General features: G+C 39.4%; 1 protein-coding gene across 1 annotated transcript in view; it reads right to left on the bottom strand.

Moving 5' to 3' along the window:
- Positions 1-17,682: 17,682 nt before the first annotated feature.
- LIX1 (limb and CNS expressed 1) overlaps positions 17,683-24,994 on the bottom strand; it is a 46,461-nt gene continuing 39,149 nt past the window's right edge. The window contains exons 4-6 of the mRNA XM_032403943.1: positions 21,616-21,756; positions 19,013-19,108; positions 17,683-17,758 (exon numbers count right to left, since the gene is read on the bottom strand). Of these exons, the coding sequence (XP_032259834.1) occupies positions 17,696-17,758; positions 19,013-19,108; positions 21,616-21,756 (300 nt within the window). The 3' untranslated portion in view covers positions 17,683-17,695. The remainder of the gene's footprint in view (positions 17,759-19,012; positions 19,109-21,615; positions 21,757-24,994) is intronic.

Below are 24,994 nucleotides of genomic sequence, written 5' to 3'. Positions count from 1 at the left end.
ATAATTGTTGCTTGGGAAGTTTGGGACTAGAATATGTTTGTTATAATATTTGCCATATATAACTCTATTCGCTTATGGAATTTGATTTTACTCTCTAATCTGTTGATAATCAACCTACTATTATATCTCTGATTTGACCCTCAACAGCTGGACCAGTATGAAAAGACTGTACAGATATGTTTGAAATTAGGAATCCAGATCAAGGCATATAAGTTTTATTTTTATAAAATGTATTTTATAAGTAAAATAAAATTCCTGGCCCAAGTTAACTTTAAAATATGTATTGTAGATTTGAAATTTGCCACAATTAACAAGAGTGTCATTGTGTGACAATTTAGTTGGGCAGAAGGATAGGTAAATATAAGGGCTGTCCAAAATAAATTCATATTAGAACTTCTAATTGTGTTGAATTGGGAAAATTTAAATAGATTACGATCAAAGATACGAAACATTTATATTTCATACAAGTAGAATAAGCACAACCTGAGTTGTAGTATTAAGCTACAGATGATTATTTGATCATTCTTCCCATTTAATCTAGTTTTCCTCCCTCTTTAGTCTATCACTAACTGAAATGGATTATTTGTTTTAAATTTGACCTAAATGCATCTTTAAAATCATCTCTACCTTTATAAATATAATAAATTCCCTCAAGAGTCCGAGTAGTAGAATCTCTTCTGCAAGTATGTATACAAATAGGGACAATTTAGATATTAAACAAGGGGGATTATATAGGTTATTGTTGAGAGAGCCTGATGACATTTAGCTTATATGTAGAGTATATTTGCATAAGGTAATGAAATAATCTTCTGGGAAGTAAACTTCCTCTGCAAATAGAAAATCTGCCTCATCAGAGTTGCTTGTACCAGAGTTTGCTCATTTGAACTGCTCCGGCATCATGATGTTGAAGCTTTCTCTTTTAATGACGGGTAAACCCAACTGACTTTCCTAAAAAGAAAAAAAACTGTTTGGTTTTGAATGACCAAGGTCCAATTAATCAGAGTAACATAGCTCATTTGTATCAGGGGAAACCAGGAAAGGAGAGGAGGGAGCAAATACTCACAATGGTCTTTGTTCCTTGGTGTGAACAGGTTTAAAACTTCACCTTTACCGCAAACTGTACCTCTGTGATGACAGGGACGTGGCACAGCTGTGTGCCTTGGCCCTCTTGCCAGACCAAGTGGACTTTGTCAAGGCGTCTGTGGCAAGGGTGAAGGAGCTCACTCGCTTAATGATACACTGGTTCAAGACATCATTTGCCAGGTCCACGGAGGAAAATAAGTATGTACCAGCACATGGGCACCAAGTGAGCCTTCCTCTTTTCATATCCCTTTCCTTTACACTTCCAGGCCCCACCTCTTTCCTTGGTAGGCAGAGGAGAGGGAATATATGGAGAGAGAGAGAGAGAGAGAGAGAAAGGGCTGTCCAGAATATGGAACATGTGTATTACATTATTCCAAAACAACATAATCGTTTGGTAGGAACCAAAGAACAGAAACAAAAATATTCAGTGGCATAACCAGATGGATTGGTGCAAAGAAGGAAGGCACAGGAAAAAGGAAAGGGAAACTACTAGCACAATTTGAATGGGGTGTTTACTCTTTGAAGCCTCAATTTTTCCTTCCTCTGTAGCTGGTTCTTGATAAGGCAGAGTTGTCTTTCAGAGAACTGGGGTCCTCAAGTTGCGGGTGCATGTTCTTGTATCTTCCCTTGCCTTTGGTAGGGACAGGCTCTAACTTATGATGAAGGGATGTGAGGGAGACTCAGTGACTCCTTTGAGGATTTTAAGATAAACTTTTGGTAAAGAAGTAGAAATGAATTCTCCATTTGGCAGAAATAGCAGAGACAGGGGATTTACTACAACATATTTATATACGGCACTTTCTACAAGGAATATGTCTTCTTTGTCTTTGCATAAAGTTGCTAATACTCTTGATTTGTTCATCTGAATCATACACTCTATTCTTTGTATATTTTTCTGTTTACCATTGAAAATATTAGTCACTTTGCAAAAACACGTATTACTTCTATATAATTATCTCCTGTATCTAAATATCTCTACACATTCTATATGTTTTTTTCTCATTTGGTTGAGTAAAAATTTATTATTAAAGATAGAAGAACAAAGAAATAAAGCTTCTTGCCTAAGTAGATCCTTGGCAGATGACAGCCCTGGTTTTGAAATCTAACACTTATTTTTTTTTTTAATGGAGAGCATTTATAGGTCTGGAAAAAGAAACTTATCTATTAATATAGCAGAACAATAATTCTAAGACTTAAAAAAGGGTGGTATTGTGGGGAAATTGCATCACATATGTTATGATATGGTAATTGGTTTTCTATTTTGGGAAAGTAATCTGGTAATGTTGTATTAAATATTTATTATGCGTTAAGGATTTTAAAATATTCAAGCTATTTGTCAAGGTAATTCCCTTATATGAAAAAAAGTGATAGTAAAAAGTAAAAAAAAATGTTTACTTATTACTTGATTTCAAAAATAGAGTTGAGGCCATTTATATTAAAAATGTCATAAAAAAGAATACTAAAAATAAAGGTGTAAAAAAAAATTAAGAAATACCTAGAGAACCAACCTTGGAGAAAATAAATCACATTTAAAAAAGGAATTCATGTAAATATGGTCAGAATTGTGCTGCCTAAGATAAGGAAAACTAGAAACAACAGAAATGCTCCTGAAGAGCAAACAAACTTGCACACAAATATGATGAAATATTATTCAAGACAAATTTGGGAGCATGTAACACGTGGAAAGGGTTAAATGAAATGATGTCAAAGGGCTCAAATAGAATACAAGATAGTATGGACACGTGTCAGAGGTATGTAACTACCCATGTAAACATGCCGTAAAATGTCTTTCTCCCCCCTACATTTACTCTCATGGAATATGAAGAGCATCTCCTGCTTGAGTGGTTTTCAACCATGGCTTCTTTTGGCACATGGGAGTATTAGCTCGTTCAATTGGAGATGGATTTGAAGTCTGGTGTTTGTTGTTGTCAACCCCTAAGGGAGTATAGCAAGAACTGAATTATTGATCAGCTGAAATCTGGTTTGCTATTTCATTACCGGGACAAAATTTTTTTTCTACTTTTAATTTTTCCTATTTCCTTTACTTAAGTAAAAACAAATGACCAATAGTGATAGTACAAAAATATTTTAATTCTGTTAGGGAAAAAACTGCTTGATTTTGCAACATATCCCCAAAGAGATTGCTATGGCTAATGAATGCCGAGGCAACAAAAATACATATTAGATATCAACCAACATGAAATCCTGAAACTATCTGATTTGGTTTATTTTTTCTCCCATGAGTTTGTTTTTAACCCTCAGCTTTAATTTTTATTTTATTTTTCCCTGATGTACATAAACTGCAATTTAAAAGATTAATGTATAAAAATTTTCCTTCTTTACCCCAAATTCCCACCTCCCTAACAATGTTTAGGACATATTTTGCCAAATTTGTTTTTTATGTATGCTTAGTTTTTAAAAAACAAAGAACAAATGGGTTTGCACTTTATGTATCACTATGAAAATTGTTTTTCATTTAATCTATATCTTTTTATATCTGTACCTAGAGATCTTAGAGATCTACCTTCTTTTAACAACTGTACAGCACAGTGCAATCATTCAAGACAAATATAATGTGAGGTTCAAATACAAACCACATATGCTATTAGATATTCTGGTAGCAATATCTAGAAGGGTAAAATGTAATAGATGAAATTAATTTTAATAATATATTTAGCCCACTATGTCAAAAATGTTATCATTTCAACATGTAATCAATATAAAAATTATTAATGGATATTTTCCCTTTTTTAAAATATAAGTCTTCAAAATTCAGTGTGTGCTCAAGTCAGACTAGCCACATTCTCTACAGAAGGAATAGAAGTGGAAAATGCTGATGAAAGGGAAGGAACATATCAAATTTGTATAGAGTTGACTGTATTAATTTACAAAAAAGACTGTATTAACTTACCTTTTCACCAATAGACTGTGTCTATTTTCTCACAAACTCACCCATGTTGGATATTATAATTCTTTATATTTTGCCAATCTGAGGGGTGGAAAATTATTGTTTGATAAGTAGTAAGATTGAAAATAGAATTTCTTCTTCCGTAAATTGCCTGTTGGGCTGAAATTTTTCTCCTATCTGAATAAATCTGTCTTCATTTTCTGGGTTAAGGAAGTAGACAACACTTCATCCTGTGTGTCTAGGTTCCGGAGACTTCCCTCCTCTTACACAGTGGAGCTCCTCACCATTCACATCTGGGAGCTGGCAGGAAAGCCGCTGCTCTTCAGCCTGGTGCAGGGAATGAGGGCAGTCCTCAAGCTTCTGGTTCGATATGCAGAAATCGATGTTGTCTGGCACAGACACTACCATCCCAAGTTCCCCATTTTTGTAAAGGTGAACCAGAAACACACAAGGTAACTATTTATCTTTTTCTATGCTCTTAGGATAGAAGAAGCATGTTTGCCATCCAGAAAGAAAAGTCTGGAGCGAAAACAGCTTGATTGTGATTCACTGTAAATGAGAAGGCCTTAATTAGCATAAAGTCAATTCCCTTTGATTACTTCTCACAGAACTTTAATTCTCAAGTGTGAATTATGAGTAATTTGAGTAGAATGAATCAAATGTGGATACACACGGCAAATGGGGAGGAAACTGAAGACAGGAAAGCAGGGAGGAAATGCCTCCGGAGGTGAAGAGGAAAAATGAGAGGGCATCGGAGTTGGGTTGGGGGGGGCGGGGGCAGAAGCAAGATGCTGTCTCTTGATGGGTATTAGCCTGCAGTGGACTTGCTTCCACCCTTCCAAGAGTCCTCTTCTTAATCACCTTCCTTCTTTAACTCTGACATCCCCTTTTCTCACTATACAACGAATCAAAACTGAGTTCAGACGTGGATAGTTTTGTGTTTTGTTTTGTTTTGTTTTAGGCCGTTCATTTTAGACCCTGCCAATCCTACTGTCAACGTTTGTGACACCTGCAATGCCTGGGACGAAGTTGCCCTTGTGGCGAGACATAGCCTACTGAAGCCTCTTTTCAGCAGAGTGAGAGCTGAGCCCCCTTGGCTTTTCACAGATGACTGGTAAAATGGGCAAGGAGCTACTGTCCTTGGATTTCCATGAAGAAAATAAAAGGGATGCCGAACATATTCCCAGTTAGAGTGCTCTGGATGAAAGGCAGTATGATTGTCTTACTCTAATTCACGACGTTAATGACCTCATCTTTAACAAACATATTGATATGAGTCATCATTTAAAATAAAAGAATCCATTTCAGCCTTTAGAAGAATTGAACTCTCCTCTCCCATTTTTTGGATTTATTTGCTTTGGTGGCCTCGTGGAGAAAAAAAACCCAAAAAACATTTTTAAAAATCTAAGTAGCCACAGTGAATAAATAAATAAGACAAAATTCCCAGGTCATTTGAGAGATGATTAACTGAAAGGGTAAAATCACTCCCGTTTTTTAGTTTTAGTTCATTATGGCTTCAGGTTGACTTTTCAACTCTCCTGGTGGTCTGGTATTTCATTGGGTCACCTGTGTTTTCAAGATTTCCCTACAAAAACCTGCTTGCACTAAGTACAGCCTGTTCACTTCCAGAAATAAACTAACAAATCACTACATGGAAACATGGGAATATCTGGAAAAAACACCATGGATTGCCTCAGAATAAACTGTTTCCAAAATCATTTTATGTCACAACTCATGGGTCAGCGTGGAGCCATTCTTAAGCTTGCAAGGTGCTCAGCCATAAGTAAGGGCAAATAAAGCACCCAGGCTCTGAACTGTCCAGTTTTGCCACAACTGTTTTCAATCGGTGGCATCAACTGTTTTCTTTTCTGTTAAGTAGCGTTAGCAGCCACTGATAATGAAAGCCAGGGCCCACCAGAAATAGACTAGAGGAAATTTCCTAACTCACTTTCATAGCAACGATTCATCAACACGGAAGATGTATGAAGTGTGACTGCAGATTAATGTGAGTGATTAGGCTTCTCCACATGACAGAACTCTTACATATAAATGAGCACTGGCCTCTTCAGCCAAGCCCTCAGAGAACTTGTATGCTTAGTCCAGTGACGTGATTGGTCTGGAAACAGTTTTAGACTTCCCCTCAGGGGAGAATGTTCTTTTGAACATCCGTAATGGTGACAAAATTTGTCCTTTGAGGATGGATTTGATTTTTGGAAATGGTACAATGTATTAATAGTGGACATCTGTTATTTTTTGTCTACCCTGATTCCTTTTCCCCAATTAATGGTTGGAGAGACTGCATTTCTTCTATTGTTCATTCTGTCTCTGAAGGCTCTTAAGGACAAATATTTTTAAAATGTCTTGGGAAATGGCCACATTTCCTCACTTGGGTAACTGAACCCATATTTACCTCAGGTGACTCCTCCTTCTCCACTAAGTCTACATTGTTTAGATGGGATGAATTGACCACTAGTTTTAGGGGGACAGACATGTGACTCAGGAATGGCACAGTGATTGATTGAACTAAAACACCACTATACTCAGTTCTGGAATTTGGATTTGAACTGTGGGGAAGAGAATTTCTTCTGTTATGAGGGAAACATGAAACTGCTGGTCACCTTCTTGCTGCTCCAAGGAGACAGCCTGCCTAAAAATGGAGCCAACACAAAAGAAAGCTGATTTGAGAAATGAGCAATGATACACATGCATGCACATATGTACACATCAATATCATGAGAGATCAAGTCCTGGTTTGTGTTTCTGGATACAAATGTACCTGGAACAAACACTCTTGTGTCACAAGCCAATAAACTCCCCCTTTGCTTAGTAGGCTCGATTTGGGTTTCTACCTTACAACCATGTAAGTCCTGACTAGTCGAGTAGAACAAAGCCAGGTCTGATGAATGAATTAACTCATCATCAAGGAGTAAGGAAGGTACCAACACACTGATAACAAATTTCTACTCAAGAAACATTCATTGAGCACCTGCTAAGTATTTGATCTAATCGTCCAGATGCTAAGATAAACTAGTCGGTTCGGGATGGCATGGAGCTTTCAGCCAACAATAGACACTGCTTTTCTTCTTCCTTTGCTCATATGAATTCAGAGGACCATTTCCAAAGACGAGTTCATGACTGGAATGTCTTTGGCAAAGATTGCATTCTTGAGCATTGTCAGAGCGTGTTATTAGTTTCCTGAGGTAACTAATTTTTTAAGAAGACAACAGTTATTTGAGGTTATGAATTCTATCTTTTTAAAAATAGAGTTCTGTTTGCCTTCTGTGTTTATACCTCCATAGAACATGAGAACACAGGAATTTCCATGTAGGGGAGCAAGGGCAGGATGATTAGCACGTAATACATAAATTTATTTCAGAATTGGAAGGATTCCTGAACACTGTGAGAACTGACATTGGAATGGGAGGGGCAGTGAGTGGGGAAAAGTCAACTCTGTCACCAGCTTTAGATCTACTTTTCTCAGCAGCATTTTTATCACTTGAAAGGCTCTTCCTCATGTCGGGTTTTTGTTTTTGTTTTCTTTTTTGGGGGGTTCTACTCGGAGGATAAAAAAAATCCAGAATAATATAGCGTGATTTTTTTTCCCTGAACGAGTAAGGTCCGATTTCTTTGGTCGCAAGGTATGTGATCCACTCAGATAAAAAATAAGAAAATTTATTGCAGGGCACTTGGGCCAGCAGCTCTTGTCATCCCCTCACGGGCTTCACGCTTTCACCTTCTCCTTGCGTCTCTGCCTCTCTCTGCATCTGCTCTCTGCACTAGTCAGCGTCTCCTCTTTCTACAGAGCAGCATCCTCTACTGACTCATGGTTCCTTCTTCCTCCTTGCTTGTGCTTGCACAGACCACAACTCTCGTGAAGGTGACTCTTCCAGCTTCCTCTCCCAACTCAACCTGGCAAATTCCTTCCATGTTTCTTAGTTCACATTCCTGAGGAGAGAGACTGATCAGTCCAGTTTAGAGTTTTGAGCCAGGTTACCCAGAAGCACTGGCTAGTTACAGGGCAACTGTGATCAGGATGGGGAAGTGTCACATGGAGCCGAATGAGAACACCAAAGAAGCAGGAAACCTTAGGAGTATGGGTGCATGGGACAGGTTCCGTGGCTACCCTGTTCAGTGTAGTCCTGCTTGGTGTGTCTGCGTCTTTCCTCACCAGCCCTGGTGAAAATAGTCTGCAGAGAAGCTTAGTAGCTGCCATTTGGAGGTCACACAAATATTCCTGTTTCTCTAGTGATACCAACTCTTAGAAATTTTCAGAGTTTGTAAGAAGGCAGGAAAAAGTTACCTTTTCTTCAGTAAGTCAGCAAGTGGAAGAAACCTTGATCAGAAGAAGCAACAAGTGATGGCAGTGGGTGGGGTGTTGGCAAGTTAATCTATGGGGGGGCAAAGAGAAAATAAAGAGACTGGAGAACCAGTTTGGGGCTGAGAAATACATCCCGGGAGGTTTTCAATATTATACCCTAGACCCACAGCTAACCTTGTTCTACCTTCCCCTGCCCACCCACAACCTAAGAATGTGTTAGGTTCCATAGATCAATATTTGAGGTGCCCTACTGCTTATGTAGGCTAGCTCAGGAAACTTGCCACCATTTATGACTTTGCTTTTATAGAAAAATGCACCCTCAGGGTTGAACATCTGACTTACAAATGTATTTGTGGTACATAATTGCTGCTACAATTGGGAACTGCTATAAATAGATATTTATATATTATATAAATCTATATTATAAATAGATTACATATATGTGTATATATATATATATATATATATATATATATATATATATATATCGCAATTTTCCCTTGCAAACCACTAGAGAATCAATAGATCAACAGCTCTCAGGAAGAAGCTTCTGCTTGCCTTTCCCACAACTTACTTTGTTCCAAAGTACAAAGTGCTACCAGGGTTTAGTCAGGCTTAAAGAAGCGACTTTAACAGGAGCTAAAAGAGATTTCCATGGTCTCTGGTAAAGGGATTAAAAGTAATAACAAATGTTAAGGCCAAAGTGATAAAAGAGTGGGAGCTGCTCTTTTGGTAGAAAAAAAGGCAGCCATCTCTCTTTGCCCCTTCTGTTTTTCTCCAGCTTCCAGAAAGGGTAGAGGGGGCAACATTCCCTTCTCTCCTTTATTCCTTTCTGCACTTTACCCCAGGAGGCTGGTTACATCCAAAGGGGCAGAGCTGTGCTGCCCACTAAAGAACATGTTAGGTTGCTTTAGGCCAAAAGAGCTCAAATTTAAGTTTGATCAGAAACACCTGGTAAAGCAGTAAATTATCCAGACCTTCTCCTGTAATTTGGTCAGCAGGTCTGGGTGTGACCCAGGAACTTATATTTTTAAATGAGTACCCCAGATGATTCTGGTATGGATATTTTATGTATCATATGTGAGAAAGAAAGCCTGAACCCTGGGGCAGAATCTGGCTGTACCGCTAAGATACAGTGTGTGTGTGTGTGTGTGTGTGTGTGTGTGTGTGTGTGTGCGCGCGCGCGCACGTGTGTGCATGTGCTTGCCCTGCTTTAGTTCCGGGCTGCAGGAAAGCCTATTGCTCAAACAGGTCCTACCTAGCTCAGAGGAGCTCAACATTTGAATTGGGGCCAAGGCCAAGTGGAGTAATAGCTCCCACTAGTTAGGCCAAGGACCTTTGGGCCAGACCTTCCTGAGTAGAGCAGTCATTCTCAAACCTTGTTGCACGTTGAAACGACCTGGGGAGTTTTAAAAAATACTGATGCCTGGGCCCCACTTCCAGAGAGTTTGATTTCATTGGTCTGGGTATAGTCTAGACATTTAGGATTTTTTAAAGCTCCTTAATTATTTCTAATGTGCAGCCAAAGTTGAGGACCACTGTGGTAGAGAAAATGATTTTCACGTTCCTAAGAGCCCTGGCTAAAAACGGTATTCACTCTTTAACACCATAGACGCCATAGAAGAAAACTTAATATTTGCATTTCTGCAAGGCAAAACAAAAAAGTATCAAAAATATGTAAGTGATAATATCTTGAATAGTGTTTACCTGTAAACATAGTCAAGGATAATGAAAATATTCTTTGGCTTCTTCTGTCCTTTGGCAAGAAAGAAAGGCATGGCATGATATAACTCAGAATCTTTCTCTAAAGCATTTCAGAGATAAAGTCAACTACACCAATACTGCTAGCTGCAAAAGTCTCCCCCAAAGAAACAGGGAAGTGTTAATCTTTATATGCTTTTTTCCTCTTTTCCCTGAGACATAAGTGATCAGATTCAAAGTTGATGTGGGTACAGCATTTCAAGAATATTTGTGATTTTATTCTTCTCCTTTTGTAGAGGTAAGTGAATGAATTTAACAGAAAACATATCAGTAGACTATAGCTTTTGAACAAATGGACAACCAAATTCTGATCATTAGAGGAACAATGACTTCATTAAATCGGTAATATTCTGATAGGTTCACACACATTTAGTGACTCGCTTGCTTTCAGCTGCTTTTTCATAACAATTTGGTATATTTGGATTTTGTGAAAATTAAACTATCTCTTGTCAAGATACAGTACAATTCTGTATGTAAGGAAAATGACATTTATCTTAGAAATAGGCTACATGGGTCTATGTCTGAACTAGCTTGGATCCCTGCTGCAAAGTTTAAGAGACAGTAAGTCTGTGCTCAAAATTAAGAGTTCTAAACTGGAGGTTCTTGGACAGAGCAATCCATGGACTTTGGAAAAGTCCACAAACTCTCTGAAACTGTGCAAATTTGAATGTATCTACCACACTCTGTTTTCCTACGAAGAGGTCCACGACTTTCATCGGATTCTCAAAGGGGTTATAACCACAAAAGTTTAGGACCCAGAGCTCCATATATTTAAATAGAGAATCCTCCACTGTAATCCTCTTTAACACAGTGTGTCACTGAGAACAAGATACAGAAAAGGAAGAATAGTAATAATCTACTTTGCTTTTCAACCTGGCTTTTATTGGGTCCGGAATTATAAATGTTTAAGTGATGTACTGACAGGTATTGACTGATGTACCTTATGTCTTAGCTGACATTGATTTGCTATAAATGAGCATCAAAGGGCTCGGCAACGGCAAAGATTCTGATTTTTGTTGCTTTTGCTGTAGGTTCCATGCCATTCCAAGAAGAGTGGGCAGTTTTGACCGGCTGGGGAAAAACTGCCTTTGGCCAAGGGAGAATCTCTGCTTTTAGTTTACAGAATGGTGCAATTTCTGATTGTAGGGTGGAAAATAAATTTACTATTTCCCAGTTGACTCCAGTTTCTGCATCTAATTAGATGGTGTCAACTTGAGGTAGACATTGTTAAAAAATTTTTTTAGGGGCACCTGGGTGGCTCAGTTGGTTAAGCATCTGCCTTTATCCATTAGAGAGTGTGTGTGAGTGGGGGGAGGGGCAGAGGGAGAGAATCTTCAAGCTGACTCCCCAGGGAGCACGGAGCCCAATGTAAGTCTCCATCTCACCACCCATGAGATCATGAACTGGGCCAAAAACTGAGTCAGATGCTTAGCTGACTGAGCTCACCCAGGCACTCCTTAAATGCTCATTTTTAAAGAAATAGTTTAAAAAAGGATGATACTGAAGAGTAGCAGAATTTGCTGCCTACAAAATATGAGTTCAGGACATGCCACCCTAAAAACATGCCACTTTGGTATATTAATTATTTTAAGCTGTAAGCACTTGAAAAACAGCAAATGGAAGGAAAAACAGCAAATTCTATTTCTCTGAACTCCCCTTATCTGCCTAAAGACACATCTTCCAAAAGGAACCCAATTATGATAAATCCTTTCCTGAGGAATTTCATCAACTAGGGAAGATTGACTCTCATCACAGAAGAAGACACAGACTAACATACCTCCCATCTATTCTTCTAAGGGCCCATTCATCTTTCTTAAGAATCATTTCTATCCCCTAAGAGGCCTTCCCCCTCCCTCTTTCCCTATTATGAGGGTATTTGATCCTAAATTCCAAGCCACCTCAGAAAGATAATATTTTCCCCTGAGTATCTCTCATGTATACCTGAGGTATATGCATTAATAAAGTTCTGTTTTTCTCTTATTAATCTGTCTTTCATTACAGAGGTCTCAGCTAAGAACTCAGAAGCATAGAGGGAAAATTATTTTTCCTCCCCTACAATACATTCATACCACTGAATACTTTCATTCATAGAGAAGTATGAAAGAGAAGGCTGTCTAGGTTCTTCTTCTTTTTTTTTTTTTTTAAGATTTTGTTTATTTATTTGACAGAGAGAGACACACAGCGAGAGAGGGAACACAAGCAGGGGGAGTGGGAGAGGGAGAAGCAGGCTTCCCACTGAACAGGGAGCCCGATGTGGGGCTCGATCCCAGGACCCTGGGATCATCACCTGAGCTGAAGGTAGATGCTTAACCATCTGAGCCACCCAGGCGTCCCCCTCTAGGTTCTAATATAAAGAATCTCTATGATGTGGTGTTAAAAGAAAAGCAAGGTGCACAACACATATACTGTGTGCTAGTATTTGATTAAAAAGGAATAGAAAATCCCTCTAAATATTTGCTTGTAAATGCCTATGAGAGTTCTGGCAAGATACAAAAGAACTGGGTAACATAGTTGTCCCTGGGGGTGGGAACAGGAATGCCTGTGGGGCAGGAGTGCGAGGAAGACCACCCACTGACATTCCTTTGTACCTTTGGAGTTTTGAATCATGTGACAATATTATATATTAAAGAAAACCATTTAAATTTTTAAAAATTTCAGCCAAAAAGTAAATATAGATAACATATAATGGACAAACTACAGGAACTGTAAAATACTCCTACGTTTATAAATTCAGTCAGGAAAATGCCTGAAAATATGGATAATCAGGTTGAATTGACATTGAAACCAATCCCTAGTTTCCACATCCAATAGCCAGGGCTGAGCACGGCATTAAGCTCCTATCAGCATCCTTTCTCTTCATGATATCAAGGGCAAGCTAAACTGTATAAACTCTGAAGACTTTATTTTCCTAATGTGATTAGAAGTGGCAGTCTTCCATTGAAGCTACCTGCATTTTTTTTCTTTTTTCGTCAGAGAAACACCTATCGTGGCTTAACAGTACAAACCACATAGACACAATACAATTAAGGAAATTAAGGAAATTTTTGGTCATGACACTAGTTATGAAAACTAAACACTTAGACAGTTGTCCTACTGACCATTCAAAAAAACTGATTTTTATTGCCTTTCCCTCTGCTTGCTCAGGAAAAAGTTTAAATTATGAAAATGAGGAGACCTAAGGCATTCTGATATTTCAGACATCTTAAAATTATTAGGTAAATTTTAAAGCTATAAGATGATCAGAAGAGCAAATATCACCATTCTTATGTCTGAAATTGCCAGTAGAATGTAATGGTTTTTTTTTTTTTTCTTCTTTTCAGTTGGGGATTTTGTCTATTTTCTACTGTACAGTAAGCACTCGAGAGCCCATAGAGACCTCAGTAAAAGCAAAACATGTGTTTCCATTAATTAAAATATGACATGGATACCAGGGGAATTACTCCTCCTGCCCCAAACAGAGATGCCACCATCTGCTTAGGGTCCTGAGCCCACTGCCCAGGGAAGCTGTCCCTCTCATGCCCTCTCTCCTCCACTTCTCTCTGCGCTGTCCAGATTTGCACTCTGTCACATCACTATGATAATCTGGAAAAGTGAGAGTGGTTAGTTCTATGGCCCAATCTTAAGTAATCTGCTTCTCACCCCTGTGCTTCTCATCAAAGTAACCCCAGGGCCTGAGGAGGGTAAATCTGTGCTGCCTTTTTCACTGTACCTTTAACCTACTCACTAAAGACTTTTTAGCCAGAAAAATGAAAAGGAACACTTTTTATGTCCTGGATAGGGAACAGTCTGTGGTGTTACAGAATGGCCACTATTTCCAAATAAGACATTTCTTTTCGTTTAATGTTTTAAGACTCCACTTGAATTTTGCATTCGATTGTGTGTGTCCATTTTTAAAAATAATAAATACCACCTCCAGTCCTCCACCTTCCCCCAACTCAAGTTTATAATGGTTAAACTCGGTATAACCCAGAAAGATATACTGAGTTCTTGTGTGACTTTCAATAGCCCTCTTGGTATTGTCCTTGTATCCTTGTGGCCCAGTTAGAGAAACAGCCTATAGGGCTCTTAATTCCCTCCTCTGACAATTAGTGCCTTAGTAACATATTCTTCCTCCAGTGTCTTCTAAGCTCTCATTCTTATTTATATACTAACCATTGCCCCCCTTCCAGATAAACTCCCATCATTCTACCCAGCAATCTTTCTAAGACTTTAGAACCCACAATTCTGCTGTGAACAGAGCCAGAAACCATTCTCTTGTCCCTTGGCAACCTACATCTCTCAAAAACTCTCCCACAGAGACTTGAACTGTTTTTGACTGCCCGAGAGTCATCCCCCACACCCCTTCTGGTTTGCCTAAATTTCTATTCCATCCCCAAGGAGTTTTTGCTGTAACACAACTGCCTCTTCCTCAGTGTTGTTCTTGTTCCTAAAATCCCACAGGGAAAATGACCTTCTTTCTGCTTTCGTACATTATGTTCCAATCTAGTTCTTGCCCTCCTCTGTAGAGATACTAATCTTACCATCACTATGTAACGTATATTGAAATATTTCCACATTCTTCCTGTCCCACTTCTTTATTTCCCGTCATAAGACCAAATTCACTATCCTCAGATCTTCCTGAAGCTGTATGAGCCCATGAAATCCTTGTATGGCTCTCATTGATTCCATCGGAAATCCTTGCATTATTGTAGACTGGCAAGGAGAGGGTTGTGGACTTCAGTAAGGATTCCTAGTTTCACCAAGATTCCTTGCTGCCTGGTTTTCGCAGTTCTGTTTTCTATCTGTCAAAGCTTATCACTTTAAAGGAAATCTGTTTGGTGAGCTATCTGTCCTGCTCCTCATTCAAGTCTTTGTGCTGTGTTATTTGTTATGTGGCTGATGTAGAACCCCAGGGAATTTTGGTAGGCTTGACAGATAAACAAGAAGCTGGCCTATAGGTTGGGTTGGGACTAGGGTGAGGTGCGTGAAGCAAGATTTAAGGTGAGTCATGAAAGTTCAGGTTCTTTTATTTAAAATTCTGTCTTTAGGGGCGCCTGGCTGGCTCAGTCAGTTAGGCGTCTGCCTTCAGCTCAGGTCATGATCCCAGGGTCCTGGGATCGAGCCCCATGTCAGGCTCCCTGCTCAGTGGGGACCCTGCTTCTCCCTCTGCCCCTACACACCACTTGTGCTCTGTCTCTCAAATAAATAAAATCTTTAAAAAAATTCTGTCTTTATTTAAAATTTTGATATTTTGTTACCAATTTTTTCACATTCATTTTGAGTTTTTAAAATAGTGCATTATAATATTGTCTTGATCACTGAGTTTTTTAACACTCCTTTAAATTTTGTGCCTGAGGTTAAGGCCTAACTCTCCTTACCCTAGTCTGGTCCCTTCTGGTGAGTCTGTCTCAGGGACAATACCGGCCTCATGAACTTGTGATGTGCAGTCACACAGGACCCCAAGCTTGATTTCATGCTCCGCTGACTCGAAATTCTTAGTAATTTTTTCACAAAAGGCCCTGCATTTTCATTTTGTATGGGCCCCAAGAATTATGTGGCCAGTCCTGATCATAAAATAAATTTGAAATCAAATGGAGAAGCAAGCCCTGTGATTTCTGCAAGTTGTAGCTTTCATCCTACAGCTTTCCTGGTTCAATTTGTCATTCATTCAGCTTAAACCACCAACAGCTGGGCTCTGTCCTCACAGTGCTTCCTGGTGTTGCCTCCTATTAGGAATAATATTTGCCCTTTCAGCTACTTCGTGGGGAGAAAATGCACTCTGCTTCTCTCTGGAACTTTGTCTGGGAGACTCGCTTGGTTCTGTGGTTCATCAGAAATAAGAAAAACAAACACAGTAAATGGAGAACTTGAAAAACAGGTGGGCACCATCTCCCTACCCAAGAGAATGGATTTAAGAGGAAATTTGTTTATGGGATGAGGTTTTAAAAGGCGACCTGGAGAATTTAGCAAAGATGTAAATAAACAACTCGTCCTTGGACTGCATTAGGCTTCAGAATAAATATATTAACCAGCTTCAGTCAAAGTCCGTCTCAGATCTGACCTTGACAAGACCCAGTGGCTAGTGCTGTCGCCATCCCTCCCCCCCAAACATCAGGCAGTTTTCTGTATGGCAAGGCTACTCTGCTTCCCTCCCACAAAGTAAACGTAAGCAGAAGCCTATCATGTTTCCTCTGAGTGCTGCCTCCTTGACAGCCCCCCTGGAAAGCCTGCAGGCAGTCAGGAGACACCAGCCTTGTTTTTATATGGTATAGTCATCCGTAGCTAGATACAGACACAATCTATTACCCACCAGGGGTACTGAATTGCTGTGTCGGCTGCAAACAGCCCGGGTCTGTGGTCAATTCCCATTACATGCAGAAACAAGCTGATGCTTTTAACCCCGGCCACCAAGGAATGTGCTGGGACCCAGCAGGCAACCTTGAACTGGCGGAAGGAAAAGGGATGTGCTCCATGGCCCTCCTCCTGGGTTGCCAGCATCCCTACTGGGGGAGTGAGTTTGGATTTTTCCTGCCCTCACATCTTCCTCTTCCTGTGTCCCCCATCCTGCTCCCAGCCTCTTTTATGAGAATTTATGAAGCATTTCCACAGTTTGATTCAAGTTATTATTTCACATATTTAAATATGACATAGACCACACAGAAAACATACAGCCCATCACAAGGTAATTAAGAATTACTAAAAGGTGGTTGAGTACAGCCATTCATAGTACTTGGACAAAATTTTAAGAATTGTTTTTTAATCTTGCCTTCCCCATCTTTGGCAGACTAACTCAATTGAATTCAAAATCATTCTTAATTTTCTGAAAATAGCTACTAAATCACATACAAGCCGCTATGTACCATGGCAGGCAACATTCATTTTATAATAAGAGAAGTACAATATTCTTTTGTTGGGGTTGAGAGGGGAGGAATTAAAATAAATGGGGTTCTTCCTTGGGGAAATTACTATACTAGATACTTTATAAATGTCATGTTATGTAAATTCCACAAAAATCCTACCCAATGGGCATTATGATTCTTATTTTACAGATGAGAAAACTGAGTCTCAGATAATTACATGCCCAGGCAGGAAGTGGTAGAGCAGGTTTCACACATAGTTCTGTTCAGTTTTTAAAAATTGGTCTTCTTTCCTTGTGTTATGCTCCCCCCTTTTGTTTTTTTCTGTTTGACTTTAGATCACTATGGGGGAAAAGCATGGACCCTTTATAGTTCCACTTTTTTATTCTACAGCAAGACCCCTGAAATGTTTGCAGGGAGTTGCCTTGTTCTCATTTGAAAACTTTAAGTTAGATAAAGTTGTCAAGGGAATCCATGCGGTAGTCTTTGGCATTTCAGGTGAAGCTGTCCTTCTGCAGAAGTATGTATAATAACAGTTGTCAATCTTCAGTGAGTATTTACCATATGCCAGGAACTGTTCTGGACTCTTTCAATTATTGTCCCGTTTAATGCTCACACTGGCACTGGGAGGTAGCACCAGTACTATTAGTCTCCCTAATTTACATATCATGAGGAAACAGATTTAGAGGTGAAAAGTAGAGCCAAGCTAACCTGGACCAGCCCACTTCAGAGTCTGGGCTCAGAATCACTGAACTCATGCATGTCTCTGTTTATTCCAGAGGGTAGGCTTTACGGATACCTGGTCTCTTCAAACCCAAGGCAATCAACATCAAAAGTCAGTGAGACCTGCCACTTAAAAGAAAACTCAATGACCAAATGAAGAGAGAGTATTTTTCTTTCAGTCAAACAAGGGACTAACGATTTGGGAAAATACTGATTTTTTAAAAAATGGACAGGAGGGATGTATCCACCTGCAAAGTGGCTGTATGCCATTGCAGTCCAGAAAACAGTTTGAAAGGTAGTTGAAAGCTGGTGGCTTCAGAGCTCAGATGAAACACTGTTGTAAATACACCGTGATGAACACTTTGGTCCATAAAACTATATCTCTGATGGCTTCTGGGAATTTAACCTAAAGCAATAGAAATACTGGGGGCAGAGTCTCTTCATTATAACACTGTGTATTGATTTCTACTAGCGTTGTATAAATATGGATATTCAACATTCAAGGTTAGTTTTTTTAGAGGGCACACATTTCATGCCCAATCACTACTGAACTTTCATCTGCCCAGCCCATAAAAGATAACAGTTGGGGGTGTGAGCTCAGAAATCAGACAGTGTGGGTCCTTGCTCTGCAACTGACTAAGCTATATGGCACACTTCCTACATGATGACGTGGGGATAGTAAATACTCATGTTTATCATGAGTGTTAAGCTATGATATTTGTTAAATGCTTAGCACAGCAAGCACAGTGTCAGCATCCAATCAGTGTCGGCTATTATTATTCTTATTGTTAATGTTATTAAGGTAGTTATTTAATTTGCAAATAATAGGTAGTGTAGTTCCTCAGCTCTATTAATATCGCTTGTCAGCAGTGGATGAAACTGGGTTACAGTTTGCTGAATGTTTTGATCTAGTTAACAATGGGTGGTGGCAGATCTTGTTTAATGGAAATACCAGAACTGAGGGGGGGCATTGTTTAATGTACATTACAGATAACTTCTTCTATGACTTTGGATAATTAAGAACCAAATGGTCACAACTAACACTTCAAACTGTTTAATTTGACTTAAAAGGGAACTTTGTACTGAAAAGCTGGTGAAATGTTACAGGTCTTCAGATGGTGGTGTTCCCCAGCTGTTTCTTAGACTTAAGTGTTTTACTCCGCTTTAAGAAAGCAAAGACTGCCTTGTTTGTTTGTTTGTTTTAGTCTCCTGAGGTATGGCTTAGACAGAGCTATCATGCTGGATTCGAAGAGAGTTAAATTAAAATGACCAAAACAAAAAAAGGCTAGATTATTGGGACAGGAGATGTTAATGATAAGAGTGGCATTCTCCCGGGTTTCTGAATTGTGTACCAAAATAAACACGTAGCAAGAAGTCAGGTACCTGAAATTCCAGCATGGTCTTCCCCATGTTTGACTCCAACATGTAGTGGTAGGCTCCAATGCTGGTGCTGGGGTCATCTGCATCATCCAAAGTGCCCTTGGGAAGAAAGCAGAAAAGGAAAATATGGATTTTTCCTTCCCCTTCTTTTGTGGCCACGAATTAATGCTGTGGCCCTACAGTAAAACTTCTATTATATTGAGCCTTCGGGTGTGAATTCTACAACCAAGGCTCCAGTTGGTTTGGGATAAAATTCTTAATCTCACCATGACTCAGAATAAAGAGGATTTTTGTAATCAATTTGAACATTCATTCGAATGTTAACTGATTATATATTTGCTAAAAGAATAATTTTCCCAAAGTAGAAATTTCTGTATCTTTGCACAAAGTTTTTGCTGTTAGATGGTGGTAATGTTTGAGTGGTTGCCCTCTGGAAGGTTGCCTTCAACTGTCATTTGAAATCCTAAAATGCTGACCTTGTTCTGATTTGATGGTAACCAGGCAAGATTATATCATTGACAGGGAAAGAATTCTCTGGTTGTTTGGACCATTCATATTTTACTGCCCTGATTCTTTTTTTGTTTATTTTTATTTATTATTATTATTATTTTATTATTATTATGTAATATTATTATTATTATTTTTTTTTATTATTATTTATAACATATATTATTATGTTATTATTATATGATGTAATGTAATCATACATTACATCATTAGTTTTTGATGTAGTGTTCCATGATTCATTGTTTGTGTATAACACCCAGTGCTCCATGCAAAACGTGCCCTCTTTAATACCCATCACCAGGCTAACCCATCCTCCCACCCCCCTCCCCTACTGCCCTGATTCTTAATGGGAGCTTTTTATAATATGCTGGTGTTTGATCTGGAGACATAGATCTTGGTGTGTGTTTTTTTCACTTCCAGACTACTTAATCTTTAGGAAACAAGGTGCGTGGGGTGATGAATAGAAATGAAATTGACCTTCAATTTGGTTAGGGGTAGTGGCAGTAAAAAAAAAGCTAACACAAGTGCTGGACTGGCACTGGGGCCTACCCTGCAGGATCCCAGGGCCTCGGATTTCTGGGAAGGTGGGCAATGCCTTTGTGAGGCTGAACAAACAACTGCCAGCATCCGATAGCAGCCAATTTATAGCTTCTGAATGCAATAACATTAACATGCTGCTGCTGAAATATTTATGTTGGCTTTTTAAATATCCCAGAGGAAATCCATCCAGAAGCCTGCAAACCTTATATATTCTCTTTCCTTAAAAAGTTCCATGAAAAAATGATAAATTACATTTACACTGAGGGCCCTTCCTTGCTCCTGAGTAAATTCCACACATATAAATCAGGCATCATTTTCCTAACTTCTCTTCCTCAAAGGCCCTTGAAATTTACAAGTCACGAAAATAAAAGCTTCCTTTCATCCTGACAGCAGATACAGAACAGAGCTCCCCAATGTCTCCTCCCAGGTCAGCCTCTCTCTGTCCCCTGCCCCTTTTCTTAACTCTTCTGTGGGTGACAAGAAAAGGAACAAAAGGGTCACGCTAGTGTGACAATGTGTCCTTCATTTTCAGCAGCTTCTCTAAAATGACAGAACCTTTATAATCAGATTAAGGTGATGAGAGAATGTACATCTCAGATGGGGTTTATCTGTGCTAAAAGCAAAGCCAGGAGGTGGCTAATGCCCTCAGTAATGCCAAGTTTCTGCCTCTGGAGGACACACAGGGAGATACCTGCCCCAGTGGGAAACCAAGGCTTCCTCCATTGTTTGTAGTCGGTAGGTATCAAGTATCAGATGTTCTAAATAATTCATGAGGCAAATTATCTACTCCTAGATTGCTGAGAAAATATTCTACCTAAATTTCTAAGACAAGAGTTTTTGCTCTTAAAGCACTTTGCATTAATTGTGTCCATTAACAGAAATTTTCTCTGAAAAAAAATTTTCAGCTCTGAAAGAATTAATATTAAGTATGATAATTCTAAGAGCTAACAGATATTGGGCATATGGCTTTTCCATGTGTAAGCAGTCAGCCTTTCCTTAAAAATACAGACTGCTGGACCCCCACACTGGTTGGGGAATTGGCACTTTTAATAAGCACTTAGGATAATTTTTATGACTAGTCAAGCTTGGGGAAAAAATGAGCTAGTTTATCTCTAGATTAAAGCAGTATTCAATTACATGCATTCCCAGGCCCTAAAAGTATCAATACTTTTCAAACAGCAAACATTCAAATAAACAAATCAGGATGGATCAAATTATCTACTTTGATTTAAAATTTGATTAATGGTCATCCAGGGCAGCTAAAAAATATTTCTGAGATGTGGCATAGGGAACAGCTCCAGTTTCTTGATTTCCAATCCAAGTGTTCATTTTGTTGAAAATCAATGATTTCATGGGTAAAAATTAAACCTGCACAATTCTTTTTTTTTTTTTTTTAAAGTAAACTCTCTGCCCAATGTGAGGCTGAAACTCACGACCAAGCCAGCCAGTCTTCCCAAACTTGCACAATCCTCAAAGAATTTGCTCACTCTAGTATTTCCCCAGATTCAACTGCCTTGGTGTCTCAGTGCATCCAGCTTTCTACCCTAGTGGGTACTCACACTGGTGGAGGCAACTGCTTCCTGCACACTCTCCATAATGAATTCCTTAGTGATCCTTCGAGAGGGCAGCTCATTGAAGAGGGAGTTGATTAGGGCCACTTTAGCTGCATCCCGTCTGGCTTCAGCTCTACTTAAGCAGCACTTGAGAAAGGAAGGAGAAAAGGAATCATTAGAGGATTCAGCATCTCACCATTTTTGTCACTGCCTCAATGGATTTCTGGACATTTTCATTCATACATTTACTCTGCACCTAGTCTTTCTTACCCATTGCTAATCCCCTGAAGATCATGCAGATTTTCCTTCTGCCCTAGAGTTCATGCAAATGTCTTGGTTGGTCTTCAAATGATTTTTGTCTTATTTTATAGTCTTTGAATGTCTCCTCTGCACCAGAGACTTTGCATACTGTTAATAACTAATAATAAAAATAATAATAGCTACTATTATGAACTTGGTGAGTACATTCATTTTTAGGGCCTTCCTCAAATTCTTATCTCAGAGGGAAAAAATGTAAGGAAAGAAGGAAAATGGGAGATATCTTTAACACAGTAATTAAGAACACAGGTTCTGGAGTCAGACTGCTTAGATTCAGATCCCAGCTATGGTACTTGTTAGCTAAAAGACTGTGGGCAAGTTAACCTTTCTGTGTCTCAGTTTCCTCCTCTGTAAATGGGAATAATAGTAATGCTTATGTCATCGAGCTGAGGATAGACACAATTATTTAATATACATGAAGCACTGAGAATACCTGGCACATGGTAATACTCTATGGGACTATCCCACTCTTATATGTACTCACCTGTCCAGGTCAGGACAAGGGAGCTGCTGTCAAAATCTACTGTTTTGGCTTTTCCAGCATTTATCTCCCCACTTTCCCTCTAATAACAGTTCCCTGATTTTCTTTTTCTTTTTTTTAATTTTACTTTATTATGTTATGTTAGTCACCATACAGTACATCATTAGTTTTTGATGTAGTGTTCCATGATTCATTGTTTGCATATAACACCCAGTGCTCCATTCAATACATGCCCTCTTTAATACCCATCACCAGGCTAACCCAACCCCCCACCCCCTCCCATCTAGAACCCTCAGTTTGTTTCTCAGAGTCCATAGTCTCTCATGGTTCATCTCCCCCTCTGATTTCCCCCTCTTCATTTTCCCCTTCTTGCTATCTTCTTCTTCTTCTTTTTTTAAATATATAATGTATTATTTGTTTCAGGGGTACAGGTCTGTGATTCATCAGTCTTACACAATTCACAGCGCTCACCATAGCACATACCCTCCCTAATGTCCATCACCCAGCTACCCCATCCCCCCCACCCCCCACTACTCCAGCAACTGGAGGACCGCCATGTCCACCTTGCACTCAGTCCACACAGTGGGTGGGACATGCTCCATTTGGCCTTTCTGAAGTTAGGAACCATAGGCAGACTATGATTAGCAACTCATTAAAAAAAATTCCCCTAAAAGTAATATTGCTCTCTATTCTACTAACCTGGATTTCCTGTGGCTCATATGGGTCTGCTCAATATATTCTGATTCTTTTCTATCCTCTCTCTTTTATTATCAACTACAGCTCCTCTTATTCAAATTCTGGCTTGGTGTGGACTCCTGGGGGTCCAGATAGAGGGATGAAGCCCTATGAGAACTGCACTGTCCTTGGAGCCCACTCCTACTGGAGGGTGAGATGCTATTTCTCCTACAGGTTCCTGTGAACTATCAAGGGTCCTAGACCCTACTCCAAAACTACTGGTGGGAAACAAGCCCCAGGAAGAGAAGCTCAGGCTCAGGTCCTGGTCAACAGGGTGATTAGTGATTGTGAGACACAGGCCTCCTCAATTTCGGGACTTATTTCCTCACTAGACAAATGGGAAGGCCAGGCTCTCTGATCTCTAGGACTCCTACCACCTAAAATGCATGATTCTCAGAATCAGTAGTGTTTGGTGACTGATGTGAAAGAACAGGGCAGGTATCAAAGATCCCACTTTATTTTCACACTGGACTCAGTAACTCCACTGGGAAAAAGCCAAACCCCCTCAGTTTGCTTTCCACACATCCTAGCCTCTACCTCATCTGCCCCATACTGACCATCCCTGCACTGACCGAGGAATGCTCCAAACTCATGTTCTTGTATCCTCTAGAGGCTGGCCTCTCCTCTCCATTTCCACGAACCCTGTATGAGTCCCCTGAGGTCAGACCCCAGCCCCCTCTGATTTTCCTGCTTCAACCTCCCTCTTTGGACAGTGTGACTACTACTGTAATGATCCCTTACTTGACTACAGATTACTTCTTCCTGCTCCTCTCCCACCTTCAGGCCTGGGAAGGGCCACTTATATATTTCTTGAGCATCCTCCAGAGTGCCTACTCCCAGGGTCAGCCCTTGGAAATGCTCACATGTGGTTAGTATTCAGATGAAGTAATGACAAGACTTCTAAAATAGGAACAGGACACCAAAAAGGATGGAAAAAGACACGTGTCAGTAGCCTAACAAAAATAGCAATATACACAGCTATTTTAGTTTACAACACAAAGAGAGTTCCAATATCTCCTTTTAAATAAAGAATGGTGCAAAAGTTTTAAAAGTGGTTTGGGATTTTCCTCCTTAGAGTTGAATGAAGAGTAAGAAGGCTTTGGGGTTGCTTCAGGCAGCAAAAGTCATCGAATATTTAGACCTCTCCTAAGGTTTAGGACACTTGTATTAAATTAGGTGGGTCTGGACAGATAGGTCGACTTTGCCTTATGGACTTGACTGGGAATTTATGGGACATTGAGTTCTGAGTTGGCAGGCTTGCAATGAAACTCAGGTGACACGTCTTCCAGAAAGTTTTCCATGACCACTCCCAAGGCCAGGGTGGGAGGATCGCTGTCCAGGAGAGGCATTCACCACACTGCCATGAAATTATCTGCTAGTGCTCTGCCCCACAACCCTAGGCTGTGAGCAACCTAAAGGCAGAGTCTGTGACTAAGTCATCTTTGTGTCTCTGTACTTGAAATATAGTTTGTTGGATGAATAACTGAATGAGGCCTGGCAAATTAAAACACAAGTCATTAAGGCACCTGACAAAATGTTCAAGAAATCCTCGTAAAGAAGAGAGTTAAATATATATACTCATTATTTAAAAAAAAAATCCCATTTCAATATACCCTATGTGGTATGTAAAATGCAGTAATATAAAAATATATTAATGTGTGAATTTCAGAGGGATAATTGGCCATTAAGTTCAGACAGTCTAAAATGACCATTTTTGCCTGAGTGTAGGATATGCTTATTATTCTTTGGAAAATCAGTTTCCTATCAAAAAGCAAACAAAGTTTTTGCAAATATTACCTGACATCTGTAGGAGTAGCCCATTTTAATAGGAATTTGCTTTATAAAATCTAT

This window comes from Phoca vitulina, unplaced genomic scaffold (assembly GCF_004348235.1).
Source record: "Phoca vitulina isolate PV1807 unplaced genomic scaffold, GSC_HSeal_1.0 scaffold6, whole genome shotgun sequence".
Lineage (NCBI taxonomy): Eukaryota > Metazoa > Chordata > Mammalia > Carnivora > Phocidae > Phoca > Phoca vitulina.
Note: the sequence above shows the minus strand (reverse complement) of the source record. Positions and strands in the feature narration are given on the sequence as shown.